The 13,478-nt window shown below is 40.9% G+C and overlaps 2 protein-coding genes across 3 annotated transcripts in view; both read right to left on the reverse strand.

The window, feature by feature from the left end:
- Positions 1 to 46: 46 nt before the first annotated feature.
- LOC122614802 lies at positions 47 to 619 on the reverse strand. The gene is made up of 3 exons (XM_043789459.1): positions 522 to 619; positions 307 to 460; positions 47 to 242 (listed from the first exon to the last, which is right to left on the reverse strand). The coding sequence occupies exons 1-3, from the start codon at positions 607 to 609 to the stop codon at positions 68 to 70; spliced, it is 417 nt and encodes a 138-aa protein (XP_043645394.1). The 5' UTR covers positions 610 to 619; the 3' UTR covers positions 47 to 67.
- A 4,496-nt stretch (positions 620 to 5,115) lies between these two features.
- LOC122613247 overlaps positions 5,116 to 13,478 on the reverse strand; it is a 40,306-nt gene continuing 31,943 nt past the window's right edge. For both annotated transcript variants that reach the window (XM_043787339.1, XM_043787338.1), the window contains one exon: positions 5,116 to 6,688. In XM_043787339.1, coding sequence (XP_043643274.1) covers positions 5,846 to 6,688 — 843 coding nt within the window. In that variant the 3' untranslated portion in view covers positions 5,116 to 5,845. The remainder of the gene's footprint in view (positions 6,689 to 13,478) is intronic.

The following is a 13,478-nucleotide window of genomic DNA, read 5'->3' on the forward strand; positions in this document are numbered from 1 at the left end:
CTATATCAACGAGTTATGTTTCTATGCAATTCATAGCTTTGCGGTGTTTCTGTGCAAATAAATAATTTTAATTATCTGGTTGATCATCTCTCATTTTGGGGGGATACGGATAAGAAGGAAAGGACTCGCTTTCATCGCAGTCCCTACTGGTGGCACAAGTCCAACAGCACTCCGGGAATTTTAGCAACGTGTCCATGGCTTCATCGTCCTTGCAGCCACTGCTCGGCAAAGTGCGAGGACAGCTGAAAAATAGTTTGGATATCATATACATTAGGGTACATTTTTTTCATATGGGATCGATCTTACTAGTACACATGAGTAAGTCCTGCGGCGGTCATGCAGACCTGTACGCCGCAGGTGTTTGGGTCACTGACTTCCTCGCCAGGTTGTAGGGCAAAAACATCGTATTTCTTCTTTTTACCCACTCGCACATGAATGGGGTAACACTGGCCGGGGTACTCTACCAAGGTATTAAAAAAAATGTCACCATTCTTACATATTAAGCTTTCTTAAGGCATTACTGTCATTGTGCAGTATCTTCACAAATATCATGGACTCCACACACGCCACTAAAATTAAAGCTACCATACAGAGAAATACGAACTTCATTTTAACGCAATCGAAGGCAAACTGATGAAAGTTCCATTAAGTACCTTAGGAAAAACACTCATTTGAAATGGATACTTAGTGTAAATAATAGTGAGCCATTGCTTTTTTCTGCGAACCTTACCTGACTTTTTTTTAGCTATATCTGGTAGAAAAAGTGCCAGCACTATCTACATGTATAGTTTACAGATTCCGAAGTTTGCCACAAGAGCGCTGCTTGTAAGTAGTTCTCAGAGTAGCCGCAAGGTGGATAATTATAATAGAGAAGCAGAAATTCAGCCGTAGAATGTTTAATTTTAAGCAGTTTTTAAGATAATACAGATATCTGGTCATCAAGACCCCAACATGGCTGCAGCTAAAACGCTTTTGGTCGGTCGCTCACCTGCTGGACAAAAGTAGCCCCACCATTTCAGACCCAGAGCAGGTTGATTGACTTGCCTGGCCATTATTTCACCAGTTCCACCGACCTGCACCATCGGCGGAATTATGCAAATGGGAAAAGTGTCAATCGCATTGTACCGCCCGCTGCATCTCGGGAGTCTGTCAAATAAATCAAAATTGACTGCCCCACATGCAACCCGTTTTCCGGACCAAGTTCATATGCAAGGCAAACGGTGGCGCCTGGAAATGTGCAATTAATCAAAAGTTCAGTAAACGCTTTTAATGTGGATCTACATGGCAATCCCACTGAAGAGTCGTCAACGCCAATCAAGATGCATATTTTTGCATGTTCGAAATTACACAACACACGTGAGTGGTGGCTAATGCCCGCCCCATCCTCACCACTTGCACCACAGACTCGCCACAGACGACTCCCAGAGCAATGAACTTGGCCGTCGAGATCGCCTCGCTTGACTTCCTCCAGTTCCCGTGGCCAGGAGAGAGGAGTCCCGGCTGCACAAAGAACATGAACACTCGCAGAAAATGCTTAACAGTTAGATATATTTATGTGTATAAATTTACAAAAAAAAACTAATTTAATATATTTGGAATGTGTTTTATGCAAAAACTAAGTTTTAGGTCAGTATATGATTATATGATATTCATTTGAAATTGCAACGAAGCCGACATTATTATTTATCAATATCTTTAATTTGGTAATTGAATGTTTCTGGGATTTGTTCTCATACTCGAACGAATTTCTCACAGTGAACAGAAGACAAACATATCCAGAAACATGTTTATGAGGGGACGGGCGGGTGGTGCTGCTTGCCACATGTGTGCCTGTGGCCTCTGCCGCTTATTTTCAGTCCGATCTTGCCACATGAGCTGGGAGTGTGAGTTGCTAACAGCGGGGAGTGCATTTCGCTTCGTTTTGCAATTGAGTTCCTTCTTCTTCCCCAACAGGTTGAACTCTTTGATCTGCTACCTCTGCATCCCCGCTCCGTGTCTCCTGGCGACTTTTGATCTTTCGCTCCGAGGAGGAGGTAAAGTTGGAGCAGGAGGAGTTCCAGAATGGAGGAGATGCGGCCATTAGAGTCGCAGTCACTCAGGTGTGGCATAAGCCGCAAGAGAAGCCAGTCTGCAAATCGGGAAAAGAAGAAGGAGGTAGCCGAGCCCATAATTAATATCGTTGAGAATTTGATTTAGCACTCTGCGTTCTTAACAAATTGGCCGTCTGTCAGGGACTAAATTATGTAAATGGAGGAGGTATTTAGATTCACTTTGTTAGCTTCAGTTCAATGGTCTCAAATAAAAAACATTGGCATAGTTTGTAAGTATATTTAAGCCTCCTTCAAATTTTCATAGCACAAAGCCCCTTTAGTAAAGCCTGAATATTTCGAATCCAATTCAGCCAATTCAACAGAAAATAAAAATAGTGCAAAATTGTTGAGAAATATGGATTAAAATTGTATGCAATTCAAATTAAATTGGCACTTTATGCGTATTTGCGTCCGCTCCAATAGTGGTTGGGATTTTGGTCTTGCTACCCTCAGGAAAGTGGCATTTGAAATGCGTTGCCAAGCAAAAACTAGGACACAAACTATGGAAATGCGGACAAGTTTAAGTCCACAAAGCCAAACATGATGCGTGTGGTGCAGGGTCCAAAATAAATATACGTGTGCTCGGCACAAAAGCCGGATGGGTGGAATAAAAGGCGGACTGGGAAGGTCACAAGTGCCTTTGGTGTCACTCCAAATTGTTTACAAATACAGAACACGCGTTGAAAAGCCGCCATAAAGAATGAGGAGGAAAGTGCAGGAATGGATCTGAGACCTCTGGCAACGCCTTACCTTGAAGTAGAACCTCTACTCTTCTTTTGGGGTGTAATGGTATTTTTTCTAGCACAAAAGAGTCAGTAGCAGCATCATCACCATCATCATCATCATCACCATCATCATCATTTTCATCATCGTATGGTGGGTGCCTGACTGGCATCTGAGATGATTTTAATGCTGTCGATTGTGGGCTTACATTGACATTTTGGCCAACTTGCCATCACCCTCGTTTGGTTTGGTTTGTCGAGATTTGTTAAAGCCACAAGCTTCCGCTTATTGTTTGTTGGCAACAATTAAGCCGCACTTTTGCACTAGTCAACTAAAATAATCAAAATGTTTGCGGCTCACCCATGCACCCACAGCCAAATAGAAATAGGAACTGGTACAGTCAGAAAAATGTTAGGTACCTAGAGAATTTTAAATTAAATGGCATTAATTGGAGACTTTGGATAGAAAATGTATACTTTTAAAATGGGCTCAAAATTCAAAAATTCAATGTTTTACTTTTGAAAGATACTATCTTGCTGTAATCGTCAGTACCATCCACAGACTTTTGTAAACATGTTCTTGTTAAATTAAACTGTAGAACATTTTTCCCTGTGCATATTTTGTGTGGGGGCAATCTCCATTTCGAAACTGAACGCAAATGCAATTTTTGAATTTTTCCACAGAGTTGTGAGTTGAGTTAGGAATGGCTTTGTCCATGAATCTGCATGTTTTGGCAGGGATCAGTTCTCTGCACTGGGGAATGGCAGCTGCGGAATCATGGGGATTGCTTTTGCCATTAGTCTGGTTGCTCCGCTTGCGGACAATGCCAATACACGTCTTTGGCCGTATCAAAAATGCAAACAGTGAATTGGCCATTACACACACATCGACCAATGCGAAGTTGAATGCAAAACTGAATTTTTGCCGGCTTAGCATGTTTTTGATTAAATCGCTTTGGTTTGTATTTTGAATGGAAATCGGAGGAGTGTGATGGGTTCCGAGGGATAAACACGGGTTGGATAAACACAGAGTGCGAATAATACTCATGAATGACAAGCGAAATCGATTAAATTTGAGAGCCTCAAGATAGCCAAGCTCTTTTACTCCTTCTCCTGTTTATATTATTAAAAGTTTATAATTATTAAAACCCAGTTGGTCAAATAGTAAGTTCCATGCTAGCAAAGTACAGTCTGAGCACCGACCCATAATACGACTTGATCTAGAGACCGCGTAGCCACTCCATGTACTTTAACTCTTGTTTAACCCATTTCCCCGCATTGTTTCAATTCCCTGCATTGTTCGCACTTAATCAAGGTCGGCACTTAATTAGACTTTCTGCTGTGGGAATCAAGTGTCGCCTGGCAGCGAAACAATTGCGCTTCCATTGCATCAGCGAGATGGATGCCCGTCCATTTGGAGTCCGCCTGGGAGTCGGGCTGTTGGCCAAGTCGGCATAACTGCACACATTATTCAACAGCGTGGCAAGCAAAAATTGTTGCTATTTTAATTGTCCGACATGAAATATTAAATGCTCACCACAATCGCATTAACAATGGCGATGCACACATAAAACAATAAAACGAAAAGCGGCCATAAAATGCAAGAGACTGTCCGCCACTCTTGGCTGCCACTCGATGTGTCTTAATTAGCATAAATATGCAGCGCGCCTGTGCAATTGGCCAAAAGGGGAGTTGAGTGCTGCTGGAGTGTCACCCGAGTGCACCGCAACATCATTTATGGCCGTGGCTACCATCGGTCAATCAGAAACAGAATCAGCTCCCGTTTCGGTGCAGCATCCATATGCATATGCCTATATCTTCATACGCACGGGTGTAAGAGTACATATATGTATGTATGTATGTTCCGTGGCCGCATTATTATGCGGGCTCACTTCTCCACTCGTAAAGGCTTTAATTGTTATTGTAATTGGCGATGCATTCAATGGTAAGTAATTGAGTCATGGGGGTAAATGATTGAAGTTTGATATGCTAGATTATGTCATTGAATTTGGAGAGCTTGCAAAAGAGCTGGGATTAATTCGAACTGATGGGAGTTGATCTCGTTTGATTGCACTTTCATAAGCCTCTCCAAACAATTAATATAAAAATTGGAAGTACCACACCAGACACCTAAAGCTAACACATTTGCTTTTTAATTATTTTTTTTTCATTAACTTTGTTTTTTATACACCCAATCTAGCTCTGCCAATAATCTGATTATTTAAATAATGCATTTTAAAACGAAACCTGATTAAGTGATTTAGATTACCTCTAAAACAAGCCAATAAAGAATAATTTCCACATTTAATTGGCTCTTTTTGTCAGCTTTATTTGATTCTCGCGATTGTTTTGCACAGGCAAAATATGAAGTTCAGAGATATACAGACAAGTGGCTATGATGTAGTGCTTAGAGCTACATATAATATATAGATAGGTGTAATATAGCATATATATTAATGTGTGTAATATGATACATAGATTTCAAAAAACAGTTTTTGTATCTTTGTCTGGGCTTAGTCAATAATCCGATAGGAAAGCAAGCTTTTCAGGCATCAAAATCATTCGCAGTGCCTGCGAGTGTGGACATACAGATTACTCGATAGATATCAGGACTATATGGTACGAATATAATTATGCATAAGGGTATATGTGTCAATGCGTGATATTAGAAAAGGTTTTACAAAAACTTGCTTATCGACGAACGTTAATCGCTTAATATGCTCAAATAACTTGCAAAAGTTCTCGCTTCTTTTGCTATGTTCATCGTTTAAAAATTCTTTATCAAATTGTATTATCAGTATCCTCTTCTAAAGTAAAGACGCCTAAATCGTATCACAGATAAATGTGTTGGCCGAGCTCCGTACTCGGATCACACATTGGCATAACTTAGGCCTATAACAAATGGATCTACAACTAGCCATACGAACTAAGGGGGCTTTGCTGGATTTTTGTCGTGGTTGTGGGTACTTCGAGGCAGATTCAGTTCTGCCACCATAGGGCGCTCCTGTTCCAGATCCACGCGCCCGACCCTACTCAACGATGCTGCTGGGGATTGGGGGGTCCGAAGGCCTGCATGCTGTAGTACCGCTCACTGTCCTCCTTCACCACACTGGTCACGTGGTGGAACTGGCATGGATGCGAAATCTGTGACTTTGGTGGCAAGGGAGCCGGCTTGGCGCGCTTCTGTTTCTTCGGCTTGCGGGTTCCGGCCACGGTTAGAGCCTCGTTCTCCGGATTGCTGACCAAACGCTCCACATGCTGCCACAACTCGCGGGCCGCATCCGTGGAATCGAAACTGAAGCCAATCATCTGCTGATGATTGCTGGACCGGCACATGGTGTGGAAGGAGGGACCCGCGATTCGGTAGTTCGACAAGTTATCAATCCGATCCGACCACAGGGCGAAGCAGGAGCCCCTCTCCGCCAGAACCAGGGTGACTCTGGGTATAGCTCTGGCCTTGGAGTTTCCCTTGTCGTGAAGTATCACCGGTATTCCAGTGAACACCAAACGCCAGTCGCCGTCGTTTCCGGTTCCCTCGTAGAGATTGGCCAAAGCGCCGCTCACGAATATCTCCGTGCCCAATCCGCCGAAGAAACTCTCCACCTGCCCACGCTCGTAGTCCGATAGGTTTGTGTTGCTAGTGGTGTCCGTGCTAATGGTATCCGCATCGATGTCCGAGGCATTGTACAGCGATGTGGTTCCATGGGCGCTGCTCCTCTGTGCCGACGAATGCGAGTGGGCCGACCAGTCCGGATGGAGAATCAGCTCTTCCCGGGGCTCCAGGGAGGAGCCCGTGCCCTCGCTGGACTCTGATGGTGGCGCCGAATCGCTAACGGAGCCCAATCGGCGGCGTGTCTGCTGCAGTTGGTGCGACATCTAGTTGAAAAACGAGAAGAGAAGGGAGAGAGTGCTAAATTAGATTTCTGTGGCAAAAGCTTTTCGGCTGTGGTTTTCGCTTCAAGTGGAGTTAATGCAATTCTCTTTTGCCATTTTCCGCCACCTCGCAAAGTTGGCAACCGACAATAAAAACAGCTGGACCTCATATTTGAATCGCGACTATAAGATACCCGGTTGACGATTAGAAACCCTCTCAATAATTGACACGGAAACTGTACTTCTTTAGGAGAAAATAATTTTAAATGCACAACACAATTGTAATGATCTAATTATAATAATCAATTATCGAATATGCCGCGTGAACTGAATGTATCAATCCGTTTGAAGTGGTATTTTCAATTCATGACATGAATATCTGAATAAAAGCGCAAATACAATATACCCTCGAAGCCCATGAATACCACGTAAAACAATTCCCAGTCGCAACACGAGTTTCAGTTTCGGATTCTCTGGTTCTCTAATTTTTTATTTACTTTGTTGCCCTGCTGCATTTGCTGCCAAGTTAAAAAATAAAAAAAACGTATATATACATTTTCATTGTGGTCGCTGTGCTGGAAATTAAACACAATCAATTTCCGCTCTAGAAACTCAAATCGTAAACAAGCAATATAATACACGAGTTTATGCTCAATGAACAATTTGCCAAATTTCATTTACTTAGCAAGTTCAAAAATGGTTAAATACAATTGACAATGTGAGTAATTGTGCATTCAGTTTTAATCGGCTGGTGAATATGGCTAAGTGAATATTTACAGACAAAAGAGTTTAGAACAATTTTGTTTTGCACAAAGTGTGTAATTAGCTGAAAAATGCATACAAATTAATGTAACTTCTATATTTTACGCCGATTTTTCACTGTGACAGTCTATTTTACGTTGTAGGCTAATAAAACCCAAATTCAAAACCAATTAGGACTCCTACACAGAATGATACATTTGCATGAGCAGGTGAACGAATTTACATTTCAAAGAACTCACGTCCTATGCAAATACCTTTAAAAAAGTTGTAACCGAAAACTACGTGTACTTACAGGCAAACAAATTCAGAGGCAAAGCGCATAACTAATGAATATGGAGCGTTCACATTTCGTTAGCTTCTCTAACTCAAATACCAGAAAAGCTAGCCGAGGCACGTGGACATTGGCACGTTTTAATTAGCGCCGCAAATTGCAGGTCACGGCGTAATTAAATTATTTAAATTGCTAATTTTCCCAAAACAGAGCGGATGGGAGCGGGAAATATACGGCAAGTGCTAAAAACGAAAGTGATAAACACTCGAACGCGTTTTAAAGTTGTCAATGCCCCGACGGCAGCTCCAATAAATAATAATCAACAAATTCGCGCGAAGAACTAAGAAAGCTCCTTACACTTCAACACGGAGGATGGGAGAATTTGTCCAGGACACGCAGGAAGTTCCTGTGGAAATGTATCGCGCATCCGCTGAAGCTCTTTGGCACACTTTCGGCCAACTTCTGGCAGGGCCAAAAACTTTTCACAGGCAACTTTGTTTGTTTGGGGTCCGTCGGCGTTCAAAGAAGCATTTCGGCAGGAGGCGGGCAGAAGGAGGAGTGGCACTGCAACATTAACACGGTTATCTATAATTTACACGCACAGGGGCAAGCGGAGCCTCCTAACTGCGGTGATTTCTGGCTGCCTGATGCACATTTATTGTGCTATTACTTTGTGGCCGGAGGATGTCCCCTGCCCGTTTTCCCAAAAGGCAAACGACTTTCCTCCCTTGAGTGTTTTTTTACGTGTCCTGGCCTGCCAGCCAAAAAAAGTTTCCAGCTACAGTCAGAGGCGTAACATTAGCAACAGGAGATATTTACAATAACATTCCATTTCTATGGTTGATTATGACTGTGATTCAAATGGTTCGTTTTTTTACAACTTACAAAAAAACATAAAATTTTCTAATTATAATTTAAAATATATATAAAATGGCTTCTTAGAACACAAATAAATGTCTTACAAATAAAAGTTCTCTGTTATAAGAACTGTATACTCTGCTTAGAGATTTTTGTCAGTTGCTGTTCGCAAACTTTTATATATCTTCCAGCAGAAGATTAATTGCCCCACTTCCCCAGCTCCCCGAACTTGGCAAATATATTTAGTGCCGAGATTTATGTGGCTTCATTACGACCACCCATCACCGTCCCTAGGAAACAACCCCACAAGATATCTTGCACCCCCAGAGAGCAGAGGGACAGTCGGTCTATGTATATCGAACATTTTGGTCAAACAATTAAAAATATTGTCCCTTTTTCGCCATATCTTTTCTCGGCCAGGTGGGGCCACTTTTTATTGTTGTCAAGGCAGCCGACTGCCAAATGAATATTTAATGTCTCCCCAACTGTCGCCACCCATCCTCGAATGGCCTTCGGAATATCGAACGGCAAGCGGCAAGTTCAATGTCAAGTTTGTATCGTACCACGCGGCGTATGCGTAATTTTTGTTCTACCCGTTTGCCATGATTTCGGATTTTATTAATGGCCAGTTGTGTACTTTAAGCTAATAATCGGCAAAAGCCAACCAGGGAATAGGGAGTTAAAGAAAGAAAGCAAGCAAAAGGCTTGCTGTTATTTATGGCAATACTCGTAATACTATATGTATCTATACAAATTTGCGCAATTAATTTTAACCTGGGGGGTTTATGAAACATATTTTAAGACAAATTTTCGATATGAATTTTAATTTTAATGTGGGATAAATAGTACAGCATCGGGGGCACAAATAAATGAAAATGCCTACTTATGCGTTCATTTAAAGTTTCAGCTTTAATAAAACTAACAAAAATATGAAATGTTTTAAACCAAAAACGATACTCGGTTAAAATCACAAAATCATTTGCAGGTCAAGCGAGGAATTAACAAAGCGCGGGATTTTGTGAAAAATTTGAAGAACTGTCAAATTTATATTTATTTGTGTCATGACAATTTGATGACAGCGTGAATACGTAATCGGGTGGGAAATAGGGAAGCATCGGGGCAAAATAAATGAAAATGCCTACTTATGCATTAATTTAAAGTTTCAGCTTTAATAAAACTAACAAATATATGAAATGTTTTAAAACCAAAAACGATACTCGGTTAAAATCACAAAATCATTTGCAGGTCAAGCGAGGGAATCTAACCAAAGCCGCGGGGGATTTTTGGTGAAAACATGTTTGAAGAACTGTCACAAATTAATTCACAGGCAGTGACAAGAAATACAGTAAAAATAAACAAAAAATATTTCAGATGTCAATAGACGCCTACACAGGAAGAATTGAAAGCAGAAAATAACATGATTGTAATACAAATGAAATACTAAGAAGCTACCCAAAAGGTTATTAAGCACTAGAAACGCTTTTTTCAAGAGACCAGCAATCTAAAACTTCGGACTAGAGAGAACAAGAAGAAGTCGACTTGCTTTTCCTCTGTGTGCCGGAGAAGGCTGGAAAGTCCCACACAGCCAAGGCTTTTCATCGTGGGACAGGTCAGTGAAAATGTTGGACATGTCAGCCGAGTCGGAGAGAAATCAAACAAATTGCCGTGGATGTACTACAATTGAAACCGTTAGCTGGGAGGTGGGCGTGGCCGCCTAACAATGCCCAGTTCGGAAAATGGAACAACAAAGAAATGAGCAACAGATACAAGTTGGTTGGACGGTTGGCTTTGAGGCCTTTATGTTAATTTCTGATTTGTTTCCAGTTTGTTTTCCCCCGACTTGCGCTTTATGGAAACTCACTCAAGTGCATCCGCGCAGGAGTGGCAGCGCGTAAGAGCAAACGTGCTGTGATTTAATTTTTTCTGTGACGGTCGGCGGCAAACAAAATAATTCAACATGCACATATAGCGGCTACAGCAGCTATAGCAGGAAAATGCGGGGAAAAATTCAATTAAAATGCACAAAGCCTCTCGTCTCGCCTGACCTCTCGTTTTGCTGGCTCCTTTCCATTTTCCGAGGACAAGCAATTATCGCTGTTGCTGCGCAGTGCGCACGTATGGGGATCAAAAACTGCTTCAAGTCAAATTGAATTTGTTATTAAACCCAAATTTACACCACGCATTCTGATGACATATCCTCCTCCGCCTCTGGAAGCCAACTTCAATTTCAAACGCAGAGGAAGGAGAGAAGTTGACATGACCGCAGTTCGCGAAATCCCACATTCCCTGCGTTGCTAACACTTGGCAAACGGAGGAAACGGAAAATTTTCATAATAACAACCGAATATTTTTTCGCATAAACATGCAAATTTGTCACTCAAACCCAGATCTCATCTACCCCGCCCGTTGCACTCATCTTCGCAATGAGTAATTTGCATGTAAATATATAAAAGCGAGCATATACTATTTTTCCTGTTCGCTTTTTAGCATTTGTTCATGAACTTCGCCGTTGACGAGAACAACAAACTGTCATACAAAGCTCTGCCATTGTTCAAGGAAATTTTCGCAAAACGATGGAGGGGCGGAGAAAGGAGCTCTAGACTATTGCCTTCAAGTGACTAACAAGTTTCGTTTACGTCGTTTCTGCACTTAAATAAAATAAATACGTGTTTAAAAGCCAATTTTATTAATGAAATAAAATAATACCAATTTATAGGCCCTAATACCAAATATAAATATCTAATACTTATATAACTGCATACGAACCTAGCCAAGTTGCTGATTAAATTTTAAAACAGACATGTAACCAAGCTTTACAATGCAAAATGTTTATTTAACATTCTTGTTTTGATTTCCCAATTTATTTTGTATATTTACGCCACCTTTCTCTACATGCATTATGGTTCTCACTCAAGTTTCATTGCGCTCTGGGGAGCAAGTTTTGATTTATGACCAAATTGAAATGGCGAACACAATATTTACGTAATAATTCGGAGAAAAAACGCACAGCAAGACCGTGTATTTAGGTAGGGAAATATATACAGCTTTATTTCAACGAGTCGTGGAATAATTAGATTTTATTTGTGGGAAAACGAACAGCACATGGAAGTTAATTGACACGTGTCTGTTGGCAATAATGCAAAACAAACGCTTTATGACTTAATGTTAAACAAATGCCTTATGACTTCGTGTACGTGAACATTATGAATCACAGGCATTTTTAAACATTTGTTCACTTCGGTGACTAAAAGCCAATAAATATGCGCTTGAGAGGGCGGATATGACATATACAAAATAAAAAGGTTAACAAAAAAGATAGAAAAAAACAAAAACAAATCCCAATAAGCTGCTTAACATTTTTATGCAGAATTCAAATGGCCTTAATGCACATATTTATTGCTTTTATTATAGTTCAAGTGGGTTGTATTATACAGCAATGAGCTCAATATTTTATTAACAATTTATTTAACATTTCTTTCAACAAACGGTTAATTAAAGGAGAGCTCATGCATTCATCTAGCTTATACTTTGTAATTACGTGTATGCCTTTTTTCTGGTTAAATTTTAAACCTTTATTTTGAAACCAATAGTGAATAACATCATCGTGACGTTTGGTAAAAAGACTTAAGAATTTTCTTGCCAGGCTTAAATAATTATTTTCTTGCAACATTTTGTGCACCTCCAGGATATGACAAGTCATTGAATAGCCTTTAAAAAAAGCCCCTCTGTACTTGTATTTAGCAACTTCATTCAATTTGTGGCATGACTTGCAGCTGCTGCGGCTGCGGCTGATGTTGCTGCTAGCCATGTGGCTGATGAGCCAAAGCAACAAGCTGTTGCTGTCATGAGTTGGCAGAAGCCATCGGCTGGAGTCTGCCAAACCAATAAAGCAATATTGAAATTGCTTTTGGCAGACACTCAATTGAAAAGGACCCATTGAATGGCCCACCCGATGAACTTGTGACCCAAACTGCAACATAGTTGTGGGAAATTATGTAGAACGACTCCGAGTCGGATACATAAATATGTAAGCAGAGATACACGGGCTCATTTAAATCAAATTCCCACAGGCCACGCCAATTATGTGGAGCAGCAACAAGTGGTTACCTGTAGGATCCCCTTTCTCTCCATTGCTGTGGAAAATTGCCTCCGGTGCGACAACAGCAACCACTGCAATGCATTTTAGCCTCTTTTTTGCTACCCTTTTACACAATTTACATTTTTTTCAACTTCGGCATGCAATGGGCGTGATTAACCACTTCCCCTTGTCGCCGAGTAGTGAAGTGGATGATGGCAAATTGCCTTGATTCACTTGGTTAGGCATTGAAACTGACACTTTCGAGGCAACCTGGCTAAAACTCTAATTGCTCGATAGAGCCATGGCAAAAAGAGAGACTGCGTTATGCGTAATGGCATTAATGATTAGCACACCAATCGTTATGAAAGCCTGGCTTCCAACGAGGTAACAGAAGTCTCAAATTACAAAACAATAAATGAAGGGAAGTGAGTCAATGGGAGTGGTAAGCTTGTGGGCTTTCTTTGATTGACTATTTCCTTTTTATTAATCATGACTTGTCAGGGATTTGAATATCTAAAAACACTTGGAGTAATACACATATAAATTACGCACTCGTGTACTGCAGATTTTGATAATCAAGTTACCTATCCTTGAGAATCTGTTGTCAAGTGTTCACCTTTTGTTCTACCCGGAGATGCTTAACCACATTGGGAATCATTGCCCCAAGATCCATTGATAATGCTTCCCATCGAAATCCATTGAGGCGACGCCGATGACACGCAATTTTAAAATAGTATATATTCTTATCAACAAATACAATAAATCAGACTACATTTGTCAGATGGGAACATAAAATGAAAAAAGTGATGCAGACTGCTGCATCT

Source organism: Drosophila teissieri, chromosome 2R (genome assembly GCF_016746235.2).
Source record: "Drosophila teissieri strain GT53w chromosome 2R, Prin_Dtei_1.1, whole genome shotgun sequence".
Classification (NCBI taxonomy): domain Eukaryota; kingdom Metazoa; phylum Arthropoda; class Insecta; order Diptera; family Drosophilidae; genus Drosophila; species Drosophila teissieri.

What these genes read in the sequence shown, in the direction of transcription:
- LOC122614802 (XM_043789459.1), bottom strand. Translation starts at nt 609, where the DNA reads ATGAAGTTCGTATTTCTCTGTATGGTAGCTTTAATTTTAGTGGCGTGT. An exon ending in GAAGATACTGCACAATGACA is followed by an intron (nt 461 to 521) that starts GTAATGCCTTAA and finishes ATACCTTGGTAG; the next exon opens with AGTACCCCGGCCAGTGTTAC. An exon ending in GGACTTACTCATGTGTACTA is followed by an intron (nt 243 to 306) that starts GTAAGATCGATC and finishes ACTATTTTTCAG; the next exon opens with CTGTCCTCGCACTTTGCCGA.